The sequence below is a fragment of the Cyrtonyx montezumae genome, unplaced genomic scaffold (genome assembly GCF_038088225.1).
Source record: "Cyrtonyx montezumae isolate F1298 unplaced genomic scaffold, pur_monq_1.0 scaffold_2, whole genome shotgun sequence".
In the NCBI taxonomy this organism is placed as follows: Eukaryota; Metazoa; Chordata; class Aves; order Galliformes; family Odontophoridae; genus Cyrtonyx; species Cyrtonyx montezumae.
Window position 1 is genome coordinate 45,161,959 of NW_027071936.1, and position 25,408 is coordinate 45,187,366.

The 25,408-nt window shown below is 37.1% G+C and overlaps 1 protein-coding gene across 1 annotated transcript in view; it reads left to right on the forward strand.

The window, feature by feature from the left end:
- GABRA4 (gamma-aminobutyric acid type A receptor subunit alpha4) overlaps positions 1-25,196 on the forward strand; it is a 34,848-nt gene extending 9,652 nt beyond the window's left edge. The window contains exons 4-9 of the mRNA XM_065737070.1: positions 483-703; positions 807-889; positions 2,604-2,747; positions 3,945-4,097; positions 9,079-9,338; positions 23,730-25,196. Of these exons, the coding sequence (XP_065593142.1) occupies positions 483-703; positions 807-889; positions 2,604-2,747; positions 3,945-4,097; positions 9,079-9,338; positions 23,730-24,263 (1,395 nt within the window). The 3' untranslated portion in view covers positions 24,264-25,196. The remainder of the gene's footprint in view (positions 1-482; positions 704-806; positions 890-2,603; positions 2,748-3,944; positions 4,098-9,078; positions 9,339-23,729) is intronic.
- Positions 25,197-25,408: the final 212 nt, after the last annotated feature.

Consider the following 25,408-nt stretch of genomic DNA (forward strand, 5'->3'; position numbering starts at 1 on the left):
TTAAATTTCCTTTTTTGGCTTTAAAGTGGAAGTAATAGTTTGTCCTGATATTTTAGTTTATCTATTTAATTAATTTTCTTTGCTGCTGGCTATCTTTTCCTTAAAAATTTGTTGACATTTATTGTCACGGATCATTTTGTTTCCAGTTATATGCTTGACTACAAATTAAGCTGCCTGCTTCCTGCAATCTAATTAGATTAATTATTCCTTAATGATTGAACACATGTATCAATTTATTGATATGACTGATGTGGTAAATTAAGTTATTAAGGAATATACAACACGATTTAATTGGTAAAAATATGTTTGTGTAGTGGACTTAGCATTTTCTTTTCTACTAATTTATTTGCTCCTGAGGGATTTCTTTTTTTTTGTTTGTTTTTCTTTTCTTTTTTCTTCTTCTTTTTTTTTTTTTTTTACAGGAAACACTTATACAAGCAAATGTGATCTTTATTTTTCTGCAATTTTTCTGCAAAATACAGGAGTATACAATGGATGTCTTCTTCCGTCAGACATGGGTAGACAAAAGATTAAAATATGATGGCCCTATTGAAATATTAAGACTTAACAACTTGATGGTCTCAAAGGTGTGGACTCCTGACACTTTCTTCAGGAATGGGAAAAAGTCTGTTGCACATAATATGACGGCTCCAAATAAACTCTTCAGAATAATGAGGAATGGGACCATCCTGTATACAATGAGGTATCTAGTTTGTTCTTTCAGCTTCTTAAAAATTACTGTATGCAAAAGTTATGCTGCCTAGACAAAATGGCAACCAGAGACTATTTAATTTGTTCCATTATAGGCTTACAATAAGTGCAGAGTGTCCCATGAGATTAGTGGATTTTCCCATGGATGGTCATGCTTGTCCTCTCAAATTTGGGAGTTGTAAGTTACAATTATGAAATTTCTTGCAACTACAGAATTTAAATAGTAGAAGTAGATTTTGAGCAATTACTGATGTTTTTGAATGTTAGTATGCAATCCATATGCAGACAAAACTCCTGTTACGTTCCTTGGGAATTTTATTTAGGACCTGAAAAATTAAACCCATTCAGAGAATTGAAAAGCGTGCAGTGTTTCAGATACCGTGTTAAATCCACTGTTTGGCTGGCTACACTATTGTTTCAAGTCTATAGCTTTTCTTGGTTCCTAGGGATGAACCTGAACACTCAGTGAACTCAGAGATACTCTGCAGAAGAGGGTGGGATCCATCTCAGCTTACTGCAGTCGGGTAAACTGTGCCTAGGGAAGCTGGTTATTTGGCTTTCTTTACAGTCATTGGTGTTGGGCTCATGTCCTGATAGATTTTATGTTAAATGTGATGATCTGAACTTTCTTCACCTTATGTCCTATCTCCTGGCCTAAAAAGGGAGTCAGCATGACAACTACAGGCTGGATAGTTTTTAGACTGGTGAGAGAAAGTGAGAAAAATCTCAGTGCAGATGACTGTCCTTTTCTGCTCTGAAGTGTGGAGGTTATCTAAAATCCTACACCTGACTTATGCTAGAAGTAATGTTTTGGGACATATTGCGTTCAACAGAGGAAGGTAGTTACGTGTCCCTGATTTTAATCCACAGCAGAGATTGCTGTGACTGCCTGGAGATGGTTGTTGTGCTTCATTATCTGTCTTGTCACTCTTCTAAACCTCCTTGGTCACTGGCTTCTGCTTTTCACTGAGACATAGTCAGTGGCTGGACAGTAATCTTGTTTTTCTTGACCCCTGAATTCTGAAGTTAAAAGTTGCTGTAGGCCTCTTATCCCCTTAGCTTATACATTTAAGTTATACAGCTGGGTAGCCAAGCAAAAGTGGGATATTAAGGATTCTGCTCTGATAGGGCTTTTCTTCCCAGTTATGGTGAGATTGGAAGCTACATCCTGCTAGAACTGGCTTTGGTATCAGATGTGTACTAGGGAAGCTTCAATTGTGGGGACTTCTGCATGGACGTATTCCTTAAGGCCAAATCACAAATCAGTAGAAATTGTGTTTGACACTAATCTGGTATCTTTTTCAGTGAAACTTGAATTTGCAATTTCAAATGCAGGATTGTTTTGATTTAATTTTAACAGGAGTTTGGACTGCATAGGGATTTAATGCTAGCCCTAAGTGATGTCTTTTGTATTAAATGTTACAATATTTCTTTGGCTGTGCTTATTTCTGGATTGCTTTGAATCTTTTACTGACCTCTGGTTTCTGGCAGAAGAAATTATACTTCTGCTTTTAGAACAATCATTGTTTCGTGTAAAGAAATGTGCACCGCATCTCCAAAATGTATCCTCCTTCTCATGCTATTTTTGAATATTAGTATATTTTAATGTTAAATTTTGGATAGAAATTTGTAAAATAACTTAAAGATAACCTGTCCATGTTCACTAAGGGCTGAAGTAGAAAGAAGTGTTTAGACTTCGCATTCAAATATAATTTGTGTATAATGTTTGATGTACTTACCTTAGCTCCAATTTATTTTTGGGGTAATGTGGAGGCTGTCTTCTGAAGTTGTTACTGTGCATCTTACTGTTTGATTTCAGTAGATTTGGGTGGGGGCATTAGTAAGGTATGAGAATTTGTTTCCTATTTATGCAAACTGGTGCTGTGTTGTAGATGCATATCCAAAGAGTGAAATGATTTATACCTGGACAAAAGGACCTGAGAAGTCAGTAGAAGTTCCTGAGGAGTCTTCCAGCTTAGTTCAGTATGACCTGCTAGGGCATACGGTATCCAGTGAAACCATTAAGTCTATTACAGGTAGGAATCTCATCAGTGAGAGTCAATTTGAGTCAAACTAACCCTGTAATACTGCTCTAGGCTTTTTTTTTCTTTCTTTTATGTAATGTGTTCTACTGGATGTCATAGACTACATATTAGGGGCTGAGAGCATAAATCTGAATTAGGTTTCTGTCCAGATTTACATTTGCAGATTGATTATTGTGGATTGCAAAGGTCTTTCAGAAAGCTAGAATGAGATCATTACTCCAAGGGACAAAATGAGTATTTAATCACTGCTTAAAATGCAGTTTGAAGAGTCAAGAGGATGCCTGGGTGAGGAAGTAATTTTTGAGCACTGTAGCCTTTGTTTAGTGGTACAAACAGCTCAGGATAAAAGTAGAGCATACAGAATGGGTTATTAAAACCATTAAAAACCCTCTAGTCAGATAAGCATAGGCACGAATGCATTAGTCACAATAGATACTTCTGCTGATTTGCCTTACTACTTACAGCACAAATGACAACTACAGGCATCCTAAATGAGTGAAGTATCACTTATGAGCAGTTTGCTGATAAGATACTCCCAAAATATTTTTAAAAATTGGAATCATTTTCTAAACATCAGCAAATTTGGGTGTTTTAAGATGGTCACAATCAAACAGAGCAATGCAACACATATATTTGCTTTGTGGGGATTTTTCTTAAAGGTAAGAGTATTTTGCAGTACCCTAGAAGTTGACCTACCATCTCTACAGAGTTCTTCCTGTACTACTACGATTTAGTTTACTCTGTTTTTGCTAAAAATGTAATTGTTATGTTTAAAGTAGCAATACTTCATCTAAACTTTCACTATTTGAAATTATTGTTAATGACTTTTGTATTTGTCTCATTATCATAGTGGTGCTGATATATAAACCTAGACTATTAACTTCAGCAGATACAAAAAGAATTTTGAAATCATACTTGCACTATAAAAAGTGATCCAGACTTAGCTGTACATTTACAGTATTTTTTATAGCATTTTAAGAATGATACTATAAGTACCCATTATTTCCAACACTTTTTTGTTTAAATCTTGCCTTTGTTCTTGCCTCATAAGACACATTTCTTTCTATACATGTTAAGTTGCTTGAATCTTAAGAAATCCTAGTTGATAGTCTAAAACAGTTACTCTGTGGCATAAAAAAACCCAAAAAAACTGTGTAGTCAGAAAAATACTTTTTTTTTTTTTTTCAGGTGAATATATTGTTATGACAGTTTACTTCCACCTCAGACGGAAAATGGGTTATTTTATGATTCAGACATATATCCCATGCATTATGACCGTTATCCTTTCTCAAGTTTCATTTTGGATAAATAAGGAATCTGTTCCAGCTAGAACTGTATTTGGTAATTATTTCAGTTTTCCACTTTTTATCGTACTTCATTTAATTATTTTCTGTAGAACAGATCTTTTAAGGTCACAGGTGTACTGCCTCTTCACTAGTGCAGATGCAAGGAAATAAGGTAAATTTAGAAGAACTGTTACTCTCAGTGCATAAAGAAAGTAGTTTGTGAGACCTTAGAATCAAAAGAAGTTTGGAATATTTAACCAGAGAATAACCTGTTTGCCTATGGCAAGTGTGTGCACATTGGTGAGGATTTTAGGTGCTTGGGATAGCAGACTGAGAAAACCTGGCCTGAGGTAATCCAGTCTAGTCCCCAGTCTATATACAGACCAATTTTATCCTTCAGTGAGCAGTAGTGCAATACTTGAAGGTATATTTTCTAAAATCCTTTTAAAATAATTTGATCAGGAATGTGCGAGACATGTAGATATCTGTACATTTATCTCATAATTAGAAGCTTGCAATGAGTAAGGCTTAGATTCTGCTGCTGTAATTTCATGTTTAGTGATTTTTTCCCCTACCAACTACTGTGGTAATGAAAATGAATTAATAAAGAAAAATGGTTGCAAGATATTAAAAGTGAACTAATCAAAGTACAGTTTAAATGTGATGCTAAAGTGAACACTGAAAATGAAAAATTGAAAAGCTTCAATGAAAGACAAAGTGTATGTAATTAAAGGAATTAAATGGAAATATGATTCCTAACAAAGAAATAAGATAAAAACATTTTTAAAAGCAGTCTTCATAGAGAAACATCTTGATTTTATAATATACTCTAGTGAAAAGCAAGACTAGTCAAGAGAAGAATGTTCTACAGAAAAAGCTTTGCTAAAATTGGATACTGGTGAGTTACAGAATTAATGTTTCTGCATGATGGCTTATCCAAACTTGTAAGTAGAGTCTGAATACTGTTCAGTATCACAGACTAGACAAGACTAACCATTAGAAACAAGAAGAAACAAGCTATAAAACCTAGTAAGAACTCTAGTGTCTCTCAACTTCTGCAGTATATATGGCAAACAAATTTATTGCTTCAGATGTCTTTTCAGTAATGTTGAGTAATGGCACTTTTTGAAGTGAGTATAGCCATAAACCAGAAAGGTATTTATAGACAGAATGTGGTAGTGAAAATGTGCAAATTACACAGTAATATAAATTTATGTCAGTATATCCATATAAGAAACTGGGAACAAATATTAAGTTTGGACATCCACTAAATTGCATTTAGTCTCTAATATGCCTTTGAAAAAAAAAAAAAAGTCTTACAGTATGGGTAAAAGTACTTCTTAAAAGTTTTCTGACAAATGCCAGAAGGGACCCTGTTTTCTAAAGGCAACTTTAAAAGAAGTTAGAAATATTTCAGGCAAGAGGTAGAAATGAAACCAGGGTATCTGCTGTGATACTGACTTTCCAGAGGAACTGTCAGAAGAGGCTGAACAAAAGATCTCTCCATTGGACAATGCATGATTGCAGAGAATTTGGCAAAGACAATAGAGGAAGGACACACAAGGAACAATCTAGGGAGTTTCTGCCTGTCAAGATGTCTGTTACTATGGAAAAGATTTTGCACATGGTGAACTATGGATGCTTTTCACATGGAACGAAGATATAATAATTTGGTTTTGTAATATATTCTGAATGTTTAGCAAGTTAAAAGTGTGAGGCTGGGAGATAGCATTCAGAGAACATCTGTCTTTATAAGTAGCTCTAGTATGCCACTTGAATAGAATACATACTTAGACTCATGCTTACAAACCTGCTGTATGATGCCTGAACAGTTTATCTTGCTGGTGAATTGTTCTATTGCTCTTTTGAAGTATCCCTGATATGGGAATAGCTTGTTGTGAACTGTCTTCCAGCACAATTTCCCCTCCCCCCCCAAAAAACAAAAACAAACAAAAAAAAAAAGGTGGGTTTGGACATGAAAGTAAATTCTAGTAATGTATCTGTGTTCAGTTATTTGACTAAACAATGACCATATTACTAGAATGTGAATGCTGAGTAGTCTGATAAAGAATGCACAGAACTGCAGCATATGTCCATCAGGTTCATTTGTGAAACTTGAGACCACCATAGTCCAAAAAAGCTGGGTAGAAGTGCTGCCAGTGAGCCAGAAAAGGCATGGCTGCGTTGGGAGCTGTGAAGATATTGCATTGGTTTATCACATATTAGCCAGGCTTGACTGTGTTGTTACGTGTGAAGTAGTAGTTTATACTTTATAAAAGCTTCATGCTCTGGTGCCAGAATTTTTAAGTATAAAAATTTAATAATACTTGCTAAGTGTATGGGAACTGATGAATCATGGCCTGAACCACTGATTAGCCACCCGAGGTGAGCACCGAGTCAGCCACAGGGCCACAAGTGAAGGTGATATACCCGTGTGATTGGAAGGGGTGGAGCCTGGCTCCACCTCTCCCAAACCCCATTTAAGGGCTGACCACCGTTCAGGGAAGGATCTCTTCTTGGAGATCTCTCTCGTGTGGAGTCTGCAGCGAGCCATCATCCTAAAGGTGAGCTGCCCTCTTTTGCTTCCTATTTGTGTGCCATCAATATAGACCTACTGAAATGTACCATCTTCCATACTATTTTTGAGTATCATCCTTGGGGATTATTTGCTCTACACTAAGGTACACCAGTCAGAACTATAGATACATGCATCTGATAATTGCGGAAGACTGGTGTCTCTTAAAGACAGAGAGAGAGAGCATTTTCTTTTCCAGTCAGGTTTTTAAAATATATATATTTTTTGTAGTAAAACACTCAATATGTATATATTTTCTATGATTATATCTGTTACTGATCAGAAGCTTGCAAGTATTTAGCTCTGGATAGTTACAATTCTTGTGTATATATATGCATGTGTTTGTATGTGTGTGCATGTATACACACACACACACACACATATATATGTGTATATATATATATATAAACTTTTTACCAGAACTCAATTTCCTGCCATTGGCACATATCTCAGGACAGCTGCAGTGGCAACCGTAAGTCTATCAGAGGAGTTGTTTAATAGGAAAAAACTGAGAGAGACTGGGACAATAAACGGTATAATACTGTCATACTCTGCTCTCTCCTCCATATATTTGGTGAATCATTCATTGGTCATTCAATTTCAACCTATTCTTAAATCTGTTAAGTAAATGTCTTTTTAAAACACAATTGTTTGCTCAAAGGGAACAAAAGTAGAATCAGGAAGGATAGGGTAATCAGGGATGTGTCTCTTCCAGGATAAAGTAACTTTCCATAGTTTTTTCTCAGAATTAAACATCTTTAGAAGTGTGTTTTTTCAACACCTTCCCACTGAAGAAGCTTGCATCTGTTCTTTATCCTGCTGTGTTTGCTCTGAGATGCTATTTGAGCTGTTACGAAGTAGATACTGATCCTTTTATTTGTCTTTGAAAAACAAACAACAATAAAAAACTTAAGAAGGGAAGATGAGCCCGTCTTTCCACTTTGTTCTGTTTTCTGTATGATAGAATCTAGGTGAAGATTTTTCTTGATAGATTACCTTAATGAAATATGTCTCTTTAGGAAAGAGTGTGTGTGAAGGTTCTGTCTGAAGGCCAACTCAGTTATTTTGAATTCTTTTCTGTATGTACATTTTATTTCATCTTGAATTAAAATGAGTACAGTGTTGCTTTCATAAAAGTGAAGATTTATGCTCTTGCCAATCTTCCCTGAGATTATTGTGGTAGCACTTGAGCAGTGTTCACCCTGTACATGGTAGTTTATATGTGGGAGACATGGGGTTCTTGATGTTTTAACTATGATTGGAATAGTTTGGATCAGAGAAAAAAATGATTTTTTTTTTGTATAGTTAATGTTAGCTCTTGAAGAGTTACCATGAAGTGGTCGCATTGTGAGCTCAGTGTTCATGCATGTATACTTTAATTGAAGTTGTTCTTTCAGAAGATGAAATCCTAATTAAATTTAATTGGTCGACTTGTAGCAGAAGGATTTAAAAGATAACCTTATGACTTACTAATTAACAGGGCTGTTAACGTAATATTTGAATTTTCCTTAGCACCCAAAAATCTGCCGTGTTTTAGTGGCATCTGGATTATGAGCATGATCAGGATAATAGGTAGCTTTCCAAAACCATAAAAGGAAAAGTCATGCTTTTCTTGCAGTCAGCCTGTTAAACAAGTTAATTACATCAAATGTTTAGCAAATTATTTGTTATAGGAAGTTCTACAAAATTTGACATAAAAAATGTGAAATGAAGGCTTCTACCTTTTCTTCATGTGCACTGTTGATGGTCTAGTGAAGGTGTGGTTCTTTTAAAAACTGGTTACCTGTTGCGTGTGTATAACTACTGCTCATTAGTACATGGGGGTTACCATGACTTAAATTTAATGCAATATTCATAAGTTGCACAGAAAAGCTTTCCTCCATTTTCTTAACCTAACAGAGAAATGAACTCCACAGACGAGTTGTCTGAACTCCACCAGTCAGTTATTTCTTTCCTGCGTTACATGGCAGTTCATTTTTAAGAGCAGGTTGCCGAGTATAGGATCTCAAAAGTTCTTAAGATTGTCTTATCAAGTGAACACAGGCTGCACTGTCTGATGGCAACATCTGTATCTCACTCTTATGTCAGTAGAATTACACAGTACATCATTTGCAGTGCTGGAAAAATGTAGACGAGTTATTTTATACAGTATTTCCTGCATTGATTTAAATGTGAGATTGCATTCATTTGTGTAATTTTATTTTAAACTAAATAGATTTGTTTTCTTCCATTTGGTGTCAAGATCATAAGTGCCACATTTACTGGAGTGACTTTTGTTATAATATTGTTCAGTGTAACTGCATTTTCATTTATAATTATGGGTTTTACAATCAGATGTGCAAAGTGCCTTAAATCACTCCTAGGTGATGTGAAATTCTTTGTTTGAAGCTGTTTGTCTACTTTTATATTCTCTCTCTGATTTACTTACATTCAGCAGTCCTTTTGCTTTGTTTCTTTGAAGGAATAACCACAGTGTTGACGATGACAACATTGAGCATCAGTGCAAGACACTCATTGCCAAAAGTATCCTATGCTACTGCCATGGACTGGTTCATAGCGGTCTGCTTTGCCTTTGTGTTTTCTGCTCTTATTGAGTTTGCTGCTGTGAACTATTTTACTAATATTCAAATGGAGAGAGCCAAAAGGAAGACAGTAAAATCCCTCCTTGAATTTCCAGTTGCTCCAATACAAAGAGAAAGAAGTATAGAGGAGCCACACACGGTATGTTTTCAGTTTATACAAATAGTTTCCATTTTATTTATTTATGTATTTGTGTGTGTGTAGCGTTACTCAACAAAAGCACTCCTTTAACTTTTTCCTCTAAGCCCCAAATCTTCCACTGCCGTTCCAATGCTTGCCTCATTCTTCAGAATCTGGATCTGGATTTGTTACAAATGTCTGTCAGACAAGTTTTTCTCCTGCATGGATTATAAATCAGCGTCATGCAAGGCTAATGTTACACCATATTCAATGAAAAAATCTTGTAAAACTTTTTTATTTTTACCTGCAGAATTAGAGATTGGAGGAGGAGGTTATGTCTGTCTGTACCTGCCATCTCTTCTGTACTTAGTTGTGTTTTGGTGAGAGTCACTTAGAATGGATATCTATAGGAAACTTTCTTTCCCTTTATGTATTCTGCTTGGAGCTTGGACTGATAATACAGACAAGATATTACAGATTATGTATACAGCATGTTATCTTTTATGATTTTTTTAACGAATATGCCAAAGCATTCCAGTTATACCTCAGAATTTCCTCAGCCATCACTGTTTTCCTTTCATTGCACTTATTGCCTATGTAGAATTTTCTTTCTTAATCAGTGACAATTTCAGGAAGTTTTTAAAGAATGCTGGATGAAACTTTCATGTCCTCCGTAGATGTCATTTTTATGTTACCTATGTATCTGCACAGGAGCTCATCTCAACTCTGGAAAAGATTCTGGGGCTCTTTATCAAAATGCTTTTCAGCTTTCATAGTGCTGCAGGTTGTGAGACTGTGATAGATAGTTACCTCAGAGTATGAACCAGATAATAAAGGGATTGATCTTGTTTCCAGTTGAGCTCACTGGTGATTCTCCTTCCCTCCCTTTTTCAATTCCTCTGTCCTTGCTAGCACCTGCATTCCTTCTCCTATTCATCAGACAAAATCATTCCAGCACTTGTACTCACCATATGGTAGGCCAGTAACTTTCAGTTATGACTGGCTCTCCTGGCAATGTCACTCAAGAAGTACGACACTGACAGCAGCATCATAATTCGCTCTTCATGTCAGACTAGTTTTGTAATTTCCTTTGACTGAGCAATGATTCAAGAACTACTGTTTTAGATGAATTCTTGGCAATGTTATCTCCTGTGTCTTTCTACATCTCATTTGTCTCTTTCCTTATTCATTTGCTCTTTTTGCTTTCCCAGCCAATCCATTTGATATCACTCCTTGGTTGCTGTCCACCCACTTCCATTTTTCTTCTTATTTGCTCTCCTACCATATATCATTACAGTTTTCAGTATTTTAGCTATGTTGTTCTGCTAGCTTCCAATTCTACTTAAAGGATAGAGGTGCTCCTGAGGAGTTTATTACATGTCACTCTTTGCTGCTAGCAAGAGTCAAAATATGCTTATATCAGCATGTGGTTCTTCTTGTGCACAGAGGTATTAGTGTCATTAGTTTGTCTGGCTAATCTTAACTTTGCAACATACAGTTTAATACAGTACCTCAGACACTCTGAGAAGTGTTAAAAAGCATTTGTTTTGGAGGCAGTCAGGTTTTACTTGGGTCTGTAGAAAACTAAATTTCATTATAGCAGATAATACTAGATGTACTTATAAAATGTAATTATATCCCAAGGAAAAAAATAGTAGTTTTCTCAGGTAGTAAGAGCATAGGTTTAAAATACTTGTTTTGATTCATGTTCAGAATTGCTGTGTATTGGTCTTGTACTAAACCATTTACACACATTTTGGATAAGCTATTTTAAAACAAACAAAATCCCTCAGCAACAGACCACATGCAGTTTCATCTGACTTTAAAGCTAGGAAGCTTAAGGTGTGAACAGCTCTATTCCACTGGTAAATTAATATATCTGAGGTAGATTTTGCAGTCTGCTGACAGATTTGGGGATCTTGAAAATGCTTGAGGAAGCAAGCTAGCATTTGGAAGGTTTATACATTAAAGCTATGAGTTTGTACAACAGTGGGAATAACATTATTTGGACTGATACTCTGCCTGTGTTAAAACTTGTCTTTGTTTTTCTGGGACATATGTAGAGAATGAACCCATCAATGTGTTAAAGACTTAGCTATCAGGCAGTGCCTTCAATGACTAGATGATCTCTTCTGTCCTCATGCCCTGCTGCACAGAACAGTCTTTAGAAGCTAATTTGACTGGTACTTTGCTTTCCAACCTGATCTGTAATATGGTCTTTCTCCTTAATATTTTAGTTCTATGTCTGAAAGAATAATCTTGAATCTTATGTCTTATGAATCTGATTTTTCCCCATGTATACTGCTTAATCAGTGCTGGATTACCAGAGTTTAAAATCCCTGCTTCACTACAAATTTGTGGTACACAAAGAATGTGGGACAGTAGACTGTCCATTTTTTTCCATAGCTAAATAATAGCATTTGATTTCTTAAGCCAGGTGGTGTTTCTTATTTTTTAATTAAAACAACAACAACAAAATGACATGTACTGTATTGCCACTACTGTGCTAGAAGTTCTACTGTTAGCATAGTTGCTAGAGATCAAGGAAAAACTGATTTACACCGTTGTCTCCTGGGATTTCACTGTCATGGGACCAAGCTTAATTGCTTTTAGGTCTGGAAGGAATGAACTTGTCCCAAAGCATTCTGAACTCATTTCTTTAGTAAAAGCAGAAATGATGTTGCAAGTCTGTGTGTGATGGAAATGAATGATTTATAGTTTGTTATTGGACTCCTGAGTCTATTTTTATGCTTCTGCACTGTTTCCTTTTCCCTGTATTCCTGTGAAGTTTATTTTTAAAGGCTTACCAATTTTGGAGATGAAAAATGTTACCGAAAAATATTCTTCAAAAACAGACTTCTGAACACTGTTAGCATGAGCTTCAAACTCAGATGTTTATTTCAAGAGAGTGAAACTTGAAAAAAACAGGTCAGACTTGAACAAACTTTTTGAATGCAATAATTTCTTCAGAGTTGATTTCAAGGAGATTTTAATTCCCAAATTTTCTGTTTTCTGAAGTCAGTTAAATGTCATATCATGTTGTGTTGGCCCTATAGCATTTAATGAAGGAACTTGAGGGTCAGGCCTTTTGCTGTCTCATAGATGCACATTCCTGTCCTTACTCAGAACATGCATACTGACCTGATACGTGTTCCTCATGACTATATAAACAGTGTTCTCAGTTTTTTTTGTTATTGTTGTGCTGAAAGTATATTGGCTTCCACTCTCTCAGCAAATGGAGAAACTAATCCCATTTCTTCGATATGAGGAAAGAGTTATTTGAGGAGCAGCCGTGTCTCTGTTGGGATACTTAAACCACAAAGGAGTGGCCTGCCTATTGACTTCCTTATCTGGATACATAGCCTCTTCTGTATGACAAATAGTCCTGGAGATGGCAAAGCATTTCAGTTTTTAAAATAAACATTTTACTGTTTCACTAATTCTCCATTGCCAAGTCTTATTATGGATTATTTTTAAGGTAGTGATATATAAATCTCAAATCCTTGTTAAGGTCTTCTGATCATGAGATGAGTGGAGTTTGTGCAAATGGAACAACAAGACTATAAGAAGGGGGGTCCCTGTGCTGTGTGAGTAATTTATTTGTCATGTCATCAGTTTTCTGTTGCTTTAGCTCAATTAGCTAACACTTTTGCTTGTCAGTGATTTACAGTCATAATATGCTGGCATTATGCCAGTATGTTATGCCAGTAGAATGAGAGTAAATGCAGGTTATAAACAAATGGCACACCTTAAACTGAATGCTATTTGAGCATATATAGGATAGAAGGGCTACCTGGGATAATGCTGTAGTGATTTAGTGAGAACTTTGGATACCTGAAGGCAGAATACGTAGATCCAAAATTGTTCTTGAAGTGTTTTTGTACCTAACCATCACTGCTGGTAAGGATGTATTTTTTTTCAACTTTTGATAGACTGTCAGCACTCCTAGCTCCTGGACTCTCTACATGTCTAAGTGATTAGAACAACACAGTGATTGGGGCATAAATGACAGGTCAAAATTTTTACATATTTTTCTTAATATTAATATTTTACATTATATTTCTGAAGAGCATAAATTGAAGTGTTACATTAAAAACTCTGGTCTTTTTCCAAGCACCTGACTCCATTTTACCTTTAATACATTTGAGTGTGAAATAAATTTACACTGGAAGTGGAGACATTTGTCTTCTGTCAAGTGAGCAGAGTGATCATTGAAAGTACACAATGTAGAATTAAGTTTGAGGATAGATTCTGTTCCAACTTAAGTGTGATGTAAACTCCATTGAATTCCAGAAAAATAGCTGGGTGGTGATAAATTGAACAGGACTGCTGGAATTCAGAGTTGTGGAAGGGGTTTCAGTATTCAAAGTGGAAATGATTTTTTCTGATATGCACAAAAATGTGCTGTTTAATTTCAACGCCTGGTTTATAACCGAGCAAGAAATCCTTCTGTAGTGCTACCTCCTCCAAGCCTTCCTTGGTAATGTGTTAATTGATCACCCTTCAATCATCTGTAAGTATTATAATGAACAACCATAACTGTGAGCAGGGGAATATGAAAGGGATGCTCTGCTATTATGTACCTGATGCTCAAAGACTTGATGGTGTTTGCTGTAGTTACAGACGGAATTTGTGTGGTATTAGGATAAGGCTTTTATTTTGGAAACCAAAACTTAGCTTGGTAATGCCATCTCTCAAGTGATTATTCTAGAGAGTACTAAACCCTATTGTTTTTAATAAAAAATAAAAATTCTGAAGTTTGTCATTATGCTGTTGTTCTGAAGAAAGGCACTCCTTATGATTTCATCATTAGAACAAACAATTCAAGTTTCTGTTGAGTAATAAAAATTACTTTCCTTGGAAGTTGTAGGCATTCAGTAAGGTCTTGTATTGATCTAATTGCAACTACTGTATTTTTTCTTTTTGTAGTGAAAATATGCAAAAGGTTTTCAGATTGTTTGATGTTACTTATTATGCAAAATCTTAGGGAATTTATAGTATTTCCTCATGATGATTAGTATAAAATGATGCTTATGAACTCAAGCCTCTTCAGATTTTCTGCTAAAAATGTTTTCTGTATGTATATTTAAATTTCAGTTTTGTTTCTCCTCCACAATGAGTTTTCAATACTTGTGAGCCCAGTGTCACTGAATTGCAGTTCAGTTTCACAGCTGTGTGTGAGATTTCTAGCTGACTTCATTTTTACTCTGGGAAAATTGGAATTAGAAGAAATAAATGTTGAGAAGCTTGGAAAAATCTAAGAGGCGAGAACTGTTCAAGGCATTTTCAGCAAACTACTGAAGCAAATTTAAATACAGCTTTAAGGTCACAAAAAAATTGGAAGAAAATGTGTCTCTTTCATCCCTAATCAGCTGTTCTTCTTTTCATAGATATTATACATTACACCTCCACAAATATCATGCAACCTATCCTAGTAGATTTTTTGCCCTGTAACTCTGTTTTCAGTTCTTTCATTTTTGTCATAAATAAAATCTGTAAGACTGTATGTGAGTTTATATATGTGTGTATATGTATGTCTATACATACACATATACGTGGCTCTTAACTACAGAACATGTGGATGGATTTCTTTGGCATAGATTTGGCATCAATTTTTTGGAAAAAAGCACTTTCTAATATTCTTACTCAGTTATCTCTAACTTTGAATTCACTTTTCTTTCACATAATGTGCTTTTAGGCATGTGCTATAGAAGATGGAATACTCTTCTTAGCCTTTCTCCCTGCCCATCACTTGATTGAGATAATTAAATCAGCACCATGTATGGTGGACTGGCTGTTACAGCTTACTTGCCCTCACTTTTTCTCCCCAGAGTCTGCACTGCAAATGCTACAAACCAGAATACACAATGTTTTGTGGCAGGTGTGTCTTTTACTTGATCATATTCCAGGGCTCTGTAATGCAAAACAAAACCTCTACTACTATTCCAGTAAAAAATTTGATTGACTGGCTATACAACATAATAGTAAACCATACTAGATTTCTCTTCCAAGTCATGCATTTACTAGCAGTACAGCAATATGGTGACTCAGTGGGAATTGGGATTAGCAGCATTATTTACACTGATGACAACATGCTACTTCCCTGGTAAATGTCAAATGGTGTGAATTTGGCAGGGTATGTAATGTCCTCCCAGAAGAACAGGCTGTTTTTAGGAAGGAATGGGAAAGACAAAAAAACACTGTGGTGGAGTTTAATAGGAAAATATTGGTTAATTACTACACAAACAGTTTTCACGTTGCATCTAAACAGTACATGATGCCAGGTTTTGGTTTCTTTAAGCCTTCCAATTTTTGCATTAATTTTTCTATGAATTAACTGAAGTCCTCTAGTTTTGGAAACTTAGGCTTTCATCTAGCACATCTCTGATTTTCTGAAATATTAATTTACATGTGTTATGTAGAAGGCTTTATAATACTGTTATAAAAAAATAAGATTAGTCTTGCAAAGTCAATGTTGAGGCATAAATTGTTTCTTTACTTTTCATTTTTCATTTTCATTCCCTTATAGGATGTAACATCTCTTTATTATATTCATAATATCTCTTTATTATATTCTTGTCTATGCTAATACATAACTTATATTCTTCTGTGTAACTTTAAAACTACTTTGATTATGGTACCCTATTCAGGTATTTGTTTTGTTTTTAAACTTCAGGAAAGTAAGTGCCCAAAATTGTGATTACCTAGGTGGCCAAGAAGGCCAATGGCATCCTGGCCTTTATCAGAAATAGTGCTGCTAGTAGGAGCAGGGAAGCAATTGTCCTTCTGTACTCACTGGTGAGGCTACACCTTGACTATTGTGTTCACTTTTGGGCTGTTCACTACAAGAAAAATGTCAAGGCTCTGGAATGTGCCCAGAGAAGGGCAACAAAGCTGGTGAGGGATTTGGAGCACAGGCCATATGAGGAGCAGCTGAGGAAGCTGGGATTGTTCAGTCTGGAGCAGAGGAGGCTCAGGGAAGACCTCATTACTCTCTAAAACAAACTGTAGGGAGGTTGTAGTGAGCTGGGGGTCAGCCTCTTCTCTTGTGTAACTAGTGACAAGACTAGAGTGAATGGCTTCAAGTTGCATCAGGGGAGATTGAGGCTGGATGTTAAGAAATATTACTTTTCTGAAAGAGTGGTCAGGCACTGGAATGGACTGCCCAGGGAGGTGATGGAGTCACCAACCCTGGAGATGTTCAAGGAATGTGTTCAGGGACATGGCCTATTGATGATTTGGGGAGGGTTGGATTGGATGATCTGGTAGGTCTTTTCCAACACTGGTGATTCTATGACTCTGTGATTGTATAGTTAAGTACTGAAAAGGCATAATTAATGAATTTCCTTGGATAGACATGTGCAGATCTGCCTTGTAGAAAGTGTTCTTTAACATCTTCATCAATGACAATGATGGTGGGATCAAGTGTGCCCTCAGGAAGTCTGCAGATGACACAAAACTGTGCTGTGGTGGACATGTGGAATAGATGGGATGCCATCCAGTGATGTCTAGATAGGCTTGAGCAATAGGCCCAGGTGACCCTCGTGAGGTTCAGCAAATACAAGTGAAAGGTTTTGCACCAGGGATATGGCAACCCCCCCCACTACCAATATAAGCTAGAGGATGTAAGGATAGAGCGTAGCTTTCCTGAAAAGCATTTGAAGGTACTGGTGGATGGTAAGCTGGACATGAGCCATCAATGTGCCCATGCAGACCAGAGAGCCCACCATATCCTGGGCTACATCAAAAAAAGTGTGACCAGCAGCAGGTCGAGGGAGGTGATCCTGCCCCTCACACTGGTGCCACCTTTCCTGGGTACTGTATCTAGATGTGGAGTCCTCACAACAGAAGAGATGGGGGCCTGCTGGAGTGTGTCCAGAGGTGGGCTGCAAAAATGATCCACAGAATGGAACACCTCTCCTATGAGGGCAGGCTGGAGAGCTGGGGATTTTAAGCCTGAAGAGAAAGCTGTGAGGTGAACTGATAGCAGTCTTTTGGTATCTAAAGGGGGACTATATAAAGGAAGTGGACAGACTCTTTAGCAGGGTCTTTTGTGAATATGACAAGGAGAATTGGCTTCAAACTAAAAGAGGGGAGATTTAGTAGTAGGATGGGGTTGTTAGAGTTTCATTTACCCAACCCCAGAACTGCTGAACTATTTTCCAAAGAATGTGAGGCTGATTAGAATTACAGTTCTGGATTATGTTGCAGGTATATGGCCCTAGCTTTAATGTATACCTGCTTATCAGAAGATGCTGTGGTCAGAGGCCTATGAAGAAAATTTTAACTTTGAATAATACTGAATCTTTGTTAGAGTGGCCAGTAGGAACAGCTTTATTTTAGTTTCTAATCCCAACAGGATTACCTAATATGCAAACTACAAAACAGTTTAAAATTGCAGGGAATTTGTTGAAAGTTTGTGTGGAGCACAAATAGACTATAGGGAGAGGCTGTTGAGATGTCTGAAGGAGCTAACTGTAGAATGCTGTACCAGAGCAACATTTTTCACAGACTGTAGCTTTGCTGGTGTTTACATACTTAAATGCAGTTATAAGGATAAAGTTGCCTGATGTCCTGGCATGTGCTTTTATTGTTACTACGTTCTCCCCAGGACTCGGTGTGTGTCTTTCGAATAGTATTCTTTCTTGTTTTACAGATTCTAGGTTGGCTTTATCATAGGAAAGATGTCCTGTGACTGTTATCATCTCTCTTTGTTCTGTAAGAAGATGACTAAGTTTGTCAGTTCCGTGCTGTGTATTGCTGTGTTGATGATTCCCATGAATCTCAGCTCAGCTGCTGCATGCTACTTCAGTTCATTCTAAATTTGCAATCTGACTTCATTGAAGTGCAAAGTTGGCTCGCTTGTCAAAAAGCTGGTAATACATACAAAACAATCCAGTAGTTCGTTTTTTTTGTCTCAAGTAAATGCTTATGTAGGCTGAAAGAAGTTTCAGGATTTCCATGTTATGCGAGCATCTGTTTATAGAGTGCCAACCTTGTTAAATATTGAAGAGTTTAGATTGACTTATATTTGTGCATCATTTTAGTGTGGTAGTAAACAGCAGTACCCATTGCAGTTGAGCTTAAATGGAAGATGCAAGTGATCTGTGAGTGGATTTTTTTTTTTTTGAGATGGAGAGATCTGTGGTTTACATTCTATCATAGGTGCTGACCATCAGATTTGCTCTATAAACCTGCCACAGTATTTAACAGTAGATTGTATGGGTTTATTTTGAAGTATGCTAACAACTTTGTTTTATTATTCATGGTCAATTGCATGCGAATCCACTTGTCAGGGGAAGGAAGCAGCATTAATTACTACATTGCACATATGCCTGTGAGAAGATTTGGTTAGTTATCTTCATGCCAAGTATAGTGGACTTTCTGCTCTGGGACTAGCAAAAAGGCATCTTGCATCAGGACTTTCTTACATCGAAATAATTCATACTGAATGTATTATTTTGACATTTCAGTTAAGGTTGTTTTAAAAGAAAAAAAACAACATGCAAAATAGCATGTGTGCTAAAAACTAAAGCAATAATTTATATGGCTTTGTAATATACTAAAAGTTTCAGAAGTTGTTTGCAATGCTTCATGTTGTTTCACTGATTGTGATATAAGTTTCCATGTTTTCAAATAAATTTGAGTTGGCAAGTTGTTTGCTGACTCTCAAAACAGGCCTTTGATGTACGTGGCACTGGGCTTCGGATGTGCAAGTTTGGGCTTCAGGTCAAAGTTGCTCTTCATAGTTACTCTGTTCCAGCTGTTTTCAACAAATAGGGAAGCTGAGGTGCATTTCATGTTGAATACGAGTACTTTTCCAGGAGATGGGGATGTAAACAGATTTTTTTTATTTCCTTGCCCAGCAGTATTTGAACATCCATTTCTATTCTCCCTGGTCAAAGTATTCTAATGCGTGGGGTGGGAGCTCTTTAAATGTCTATTAATATACTTTTTTATATTTTATATGAACTAATGGAAGCAATTATGAATGTCTTCTGAAAGATGGCATCCTCTTGCAGTAGGATACAGTGAAGCATAATACTTAGAATTTGTAGTTTGCTACTGGTTGTGAAGTATGCAGCTGGTCAAATTGATAGGTTATTTCAAAGTAAGGGTGATATGTCATTTACATATGCATTAAGTTGGCCTGTTTTGTAAAAAGATGATCTTCATCAAACACGCTGGCTGGTGTTGTACGCAGTGAAACGCTGCATTTGATGAGAGTTCTCAGACTTCAATTTGCATTCCTTAACTACAGCATTTTAAATGTCTCCCAAAAATCTCGCCCAAATGTTTCCAGAAAGTGAGTTCCTTTCTGAATCCTAAGTGAAAATGTAAAAATGTGGACTCAGTGTTTCCTGTGGAGCCCCATCTGGAGCAGAACAGCAGCTCTGTGTTGGCTCAGGATAATTGAGTGTTTTCCTGACTTGCCCTTGAAAAAGAGTCTTTACTTGCATAATCCCTTCATTTCTTGGGTTGCATTTAATTTGATTTCCATTTGATTTTTGTTTCATTTCTTGCTCTCATACCTCCAAATTAAAGCTACTGATTAGCAGGAGGTTTGTGCTTCTTACTGTTATTTGAAAAAAAAAAATCCAACACCAAACAAGTAGAATATTTTTAGGAGGCAGCAAATTTTTTTTTTTACACTCCCTTGCCTAAGGGGAGACCTCGGGGGGTCTACAGCTTCTCATGATGGGAGCAATGGGGCAGTGTTGAGCTCTGGTCTCTGGTGACAGTGTCAGGATCCAAGGGAGCAGCATGAAACTATGTCAGGGGATCAGGTTGGGTGTTAGTATAAGGTTCTCCACTAGAGGGTAGTTGGAATGGAGCAGGCACCCCAGGGCAGTGATTGCAGCCTCCAGCTGCTGGAGTTCAAGAAGTGTCTGGACAATGCTCCAAAAATATGGTTTGATTTTTGGGTGATCCTGTATGGAGCCAGGAGTTGGACTTGATGATTATTATTGATCCCTTCCAACTCAGCATGTTCTATGATTCTACGATAAATAATCTTATTATTCAGGTTACCACAATATCCTTTTACTAGTGATAAAAGCACCACAGCTGAAACACCTGTATTTTTTTAACTTGTTACAAATCAAATGTAGCATTTGAGTATGTTTCATAGTGTAGTGGTTAATCTGGCCTTTGCTGATGTCAACAGAAATTGGTTCTTTAAGGCTTGGTTGGGGGATCAACATTATTTAATATTTTTATTAATGTTGGTACAAGGGAGTAGTTAGGTGAAATATTCCGATGATGTAAGGAAGGGGCTAACATAGAAGAATTGGATGATCTTGATAACATTTAATAAGGAATACATGTTCACATGTATACCGTCATTAACAAGAGTTTTTCAACTGGAAAAGCCAAAAACAATTTCTTTTCTGAAAGAGTGGTCAGGCACTGGAATGGCCTGCCTAGGGAGGTGGTTGAGGCACCATCCCTAGCGCTGTTCAAGAAGCGTTTAGATGAGGTGCTAAAGGACTTAATTTAGTAGTTGGGTAGAGATGGTGATGGGAGGATGGTTGGACTAGATGATCTTGTAGGTCCTTTCCAACCTAATGAACTTATGAACTTATAAGAGACCCCAGAGTTCAAGGACAACTAGTTATTGTCATGATACAATGCTGAGTAAGGCAAATGCAAGACAAAGGTTTGTGAGGGGAGGCTGAGGCAGTGTCCTGTGAGCTCACCCTATGTTGCAATACTGAAGAGGAAACTGGCTTTCTCTCTAAACTTTAGGTTCCAAAACACTCGAAGTTTTGCGTACCAGTGGCAATGAAGAAAATACCCAGTATATTTTTAAAGTCACACACTTTGACAATTTGAAATTGTACCGGTAACTTTATTCTTGAATAAATACTGTAATAGGACATGAGTAGTGGATGAAGCAGCAGCAGGTCCTATTTGATCACTTGGATGACAGCTGCAGCTGTGGGGGAGAGGAGGCATTTTGCATACATTTTGGTGGAAAAAACTGCCCATAACAGAAACAGAGGGGGGACTGTGATGCACCAGGGAGTCTGGCTGTTCTCTGTCATACCAGTGCCTGAAGTTGATGCACAGAAGGGAAGGATGCTGAAGTTGCTGCTGAAAGCTGGTAATGCATCTCATGCTAGCTCTAGGGCAGGTCTGCTTCACAACCCCTCTCCCAGCCTATGGGCTGCAGTTATGGCAGGTGGCTTTCTTCTTCAGTTGCAAACACTTCTGCCCTGGTTGTGTTTTATAATTTAAATTTTGCAGTCTTAAAAGACTGTGCTAATATTCCCAGGTCTTTGACAACCTTCATGTGAAAGTATCCAAATTCCACACCTGTGTGGAATTCTGCACTTCCCAAAGAGTAAATTAAGCTTCTCTTTCAGACAATACAATAAATGTCCTTTCAGGAAATAAGTTTCCTTTGGTATTCATGTGGTAACGCCAGACTTCTGTATTTTCACATTGCGGATGCATAATAATAATAAAAATGAATTGACATAGCTTTATGCAGAAAGGAAAATCATCACATTTTTGTACCAAAATTTTCATTTTTTTCACCTAGGAGGGATTCTTCAACATATCAGCTGTGAACTAGCAAATGTATCAGCTGTGAACTGGCTGCTGTTCATGACTGTGCATGTTACAGCTTCAGGCAAATTCAGGCTAGCAATACTGCCAGTGACTGATTTGTTCTGCAATGAACAGAATTTGGAGCCAGCATTCTGCTCACGGTGGGAGAGCTAGAGATGTCCCATGATATACATAGGTAGCTTGGAAAGTAATGCCTCCTATTCATTTTCGTGGAAACTACAATAAATATGAAGAGCACAACAGTGTTATTTGATTTGTCAGACTGCCCCTTCCCTGCCATCTGTCATGTGGTAGCAAATTGAAATGGAATACTGGTGGGAAGGTTCCACCTCTGCTGCCATGCTATCAGTATTTGCTTCTGATGTTATAGGCCAACATAATGAAATAGGAGGCATTACTTCAGAACAGTATGTCTTATGTGTGTGCGTATTTGTATTTTATTTTTTTTCCCCAGATATTTTTTCAGCTCCTAATTTTCTGTTTCCATAAGCAACATAGCGAAGCACAAGTGATGTAGCCAGCAGGTATGATTGTCAGTCTTCTTGCTGTTCAAGGCACTAGCACCCCATTTATACTCTGCTCAAGCACTTAGCTGAAGAGAACTGTTGCTGGAGGGAGGAGAGATCGCTGCCTACTTTCTGCCTTTCTCTTGTGCCATGAGTTTTGGCTGGATTCTTTGGTATAGAGGGAAAGGAAAGGAGAAGTAATGGAGCCAGAGCTACAGCAGCATGTGATGATGGAAAGTGATGCTTGAGAATCATAAATTAGAGATGTGCAGAATGTGATTTTTGATGTATAGCAAGGGGTTATTTAATTCTATCTGTATTTAGACCTGTGTTGCTTCTGTAGAGTGTATGTATCCTACCAGCGATTAAATCCACATCTCTTGACAAGCAGTATACCTTTTTGCAAAATATATTCATATATTATATCTAGAAAGTGCAGGGCTGATGGTTCAAAAGTCTGCTTTTCAGGTACATTTCCAGAAGGAGGTTGGCATGGCTAGGTTTACTTTTAAATGCAGAGAAGAACACAGAAGAATTTTCATAAGTCAGTCAAATATTAAACCCTGCTGCATTTGCCATCTCTAAATTCTTTGTTGTACTTCAGTTTCTTATATAGCCTAAAAAGTACTATTTGACTTAAGTATATCTTCGGAATGACATCCAGACTTGCCTGAAGACTGAGAATTCACCACTTTTCTTAGTTGATAACTGGAAACGTTTAGTGTATGGAAAACTTTTTTATTCACTCGTTCATTTGCAACAGGATAATTTACTGCCTGTGGTTAATATGAGAATGCATTGGCTTTATTTCTGAAGGAACAGGAAAAGGGGGAACTTGGCTTAGTAAATAATGGCATTTTCATAGCCTCTGCTCTAGAAGATGCCTACAGTTCTTAATATATGGTAGTGATGTTTCTAGAGATAAAAATACAAAAGTAAACCGTTGTGGCTGATAAGTCAGTTCTAGAATATTTCTATATTATCAGAGAAATGTGCAAACAGAGTTTTCTTTGAGGGTGAGCCTGAAAAAAAAACAAGCCAAGAATGTTTAGCTTCATGGTACTAGGTTTACATAGGTATCACATTGAGTGTGAAGTGTCAGGTATGTTTACCTATATTACAGCCACAGGTAAAAGGAATTCTTATATGCTTTTACATTTCATATGCTATTAAATCTATATCCATGAACATGTGATAGTTCTGTGCTTCAAGATCAAGCTACTATTGTTATTTGTATTTTTCTTTTAATACTTGATTATAAAGTTTCCATTGCTTCTATTCATCTGTTTATTCTAAGAATGACTAGTATATATTTTTTCTAACTTTGCAGAGTACAGATGCCAATTCAAATGTGAGGAAAAGAACAAATGCCACAGTACAGTCAGACGCTGATGGTGGGAGTCGAATCGACACAAGGCACAGCTCCTTCCAGCTTCCCTCTGTAGCTCAGGGGTCTTCTGACATTACACCCCGCTCCTTTTCTGCATCAAGTCCCAACCCTTTCACACGCATTAATGCATCAGAGACATTATCTTCTGCAAGAGCTACCCCTCCAGCTCCTCCTTCTACCCCAATTTTAACTGGATTTGTATCCCAGCATGCCACAGTTGGATCCCCTTCCATTCAGCACTTGCTTGGATCTAGACTGGAGCAGATTCAAACCACCACACCTCATACATTAGGAGCATCTGCAAAACCATCTGCTGTCACACCACCTGTTCCTCCTGCCTCTCATTCTGGCACTAGTAAGATAGACAAATATGCACGAATTTTATTTCCTGTTACCTTTGGAGCATTTAACATGGTCTACTGGGTGGTGTATCTATCCAAGGATACCATGGAAAAATCGGAAAGTCTAATGTAGTTTTGCTGCTATGTAGTAGTTCCTAAATTATACTCACATTTGATGCAGAGTTTCTTCTATTGAAACTATTTAAAAAGTCAGTAATTCTTATTTATAAAAGCTGTGTGCTACTTTCCCATTGTAAAGGCTGGAGTTTGTGGGGATAATGAGGAAATTCCTAATAACAGGTAACAGAATTGTCTTCCTCCCTTCAGCTAGGAATGAATCATCACTCTTCAGACAGACTACATGCCTTTGGGAGGAACATGCATGGGCAAAAATCAAAGATAGAGGTGCACAACTGTGCAGTGGAACTCATCTCCACTGCTATGAATTATGCATGTTGATTATCATGGATCCCTGAGGCACCTAGCACTGTCATCTGGACACAGCATTGCATTTCTTGACTGCAAAGCCCATGTCCTGAATATTTTGACAGTACCTGCTAGAAAAGGACTTTCTGTGCTAGGCTAAAATTGGCAGAATGGGAGGAAAATGAGAACTGGAAAAAGAAAATAGTGTCCAGCCTGGGAAAGTGCAACTCCAGAAAAGTTATGCAAAGGAGTTGTAGAGCTCCATATATTTTTACGAAGCATTATTTTGCATTGCAATCTTGGAAATTCTCACTTCAAAGTAAGAATGAATGAAACTTATAAAATCTGAAATCTGACATAATTCTCAAAATTGGATATTTCTTGTTTGTTAAGGTGATCTTAAATGTGATTCTTCTTAGACCTTGCTGACCAGATTAAGTGGATTTATTCCTAAATTACACCTCTTGTGGTAGAATAGGACCAGGCTCACAGTGTTCAAATTTTTGAATTATGTGTTCTTTCCTTTGGGGACTCCTGTATTTGTTGGTTGTTGTTTGGTTTTGTTTGTTTTCCATACTTTTCAGTCACACACCTCTGATTTCCTTTGAACACATCTTTCTCCTTCTTTTATTGTATAATGTCTGAGTCAAGTTAAATTTTCAAGAAATTTTGAAGTGGCTTCGTAATCAAGGAAAATATTTTCCTGAGCTTTGATGTGTGTGGCTATGGCACAACTTTAACTATGAGACATCCTTTTTTGAAGGAACACTGATGTAAATAAATGAAACTTTTCTAGGTGAAACAGGGGAAATGCAAGGAATGTTTGTGGTCCATAAATTTATCTTACACTGT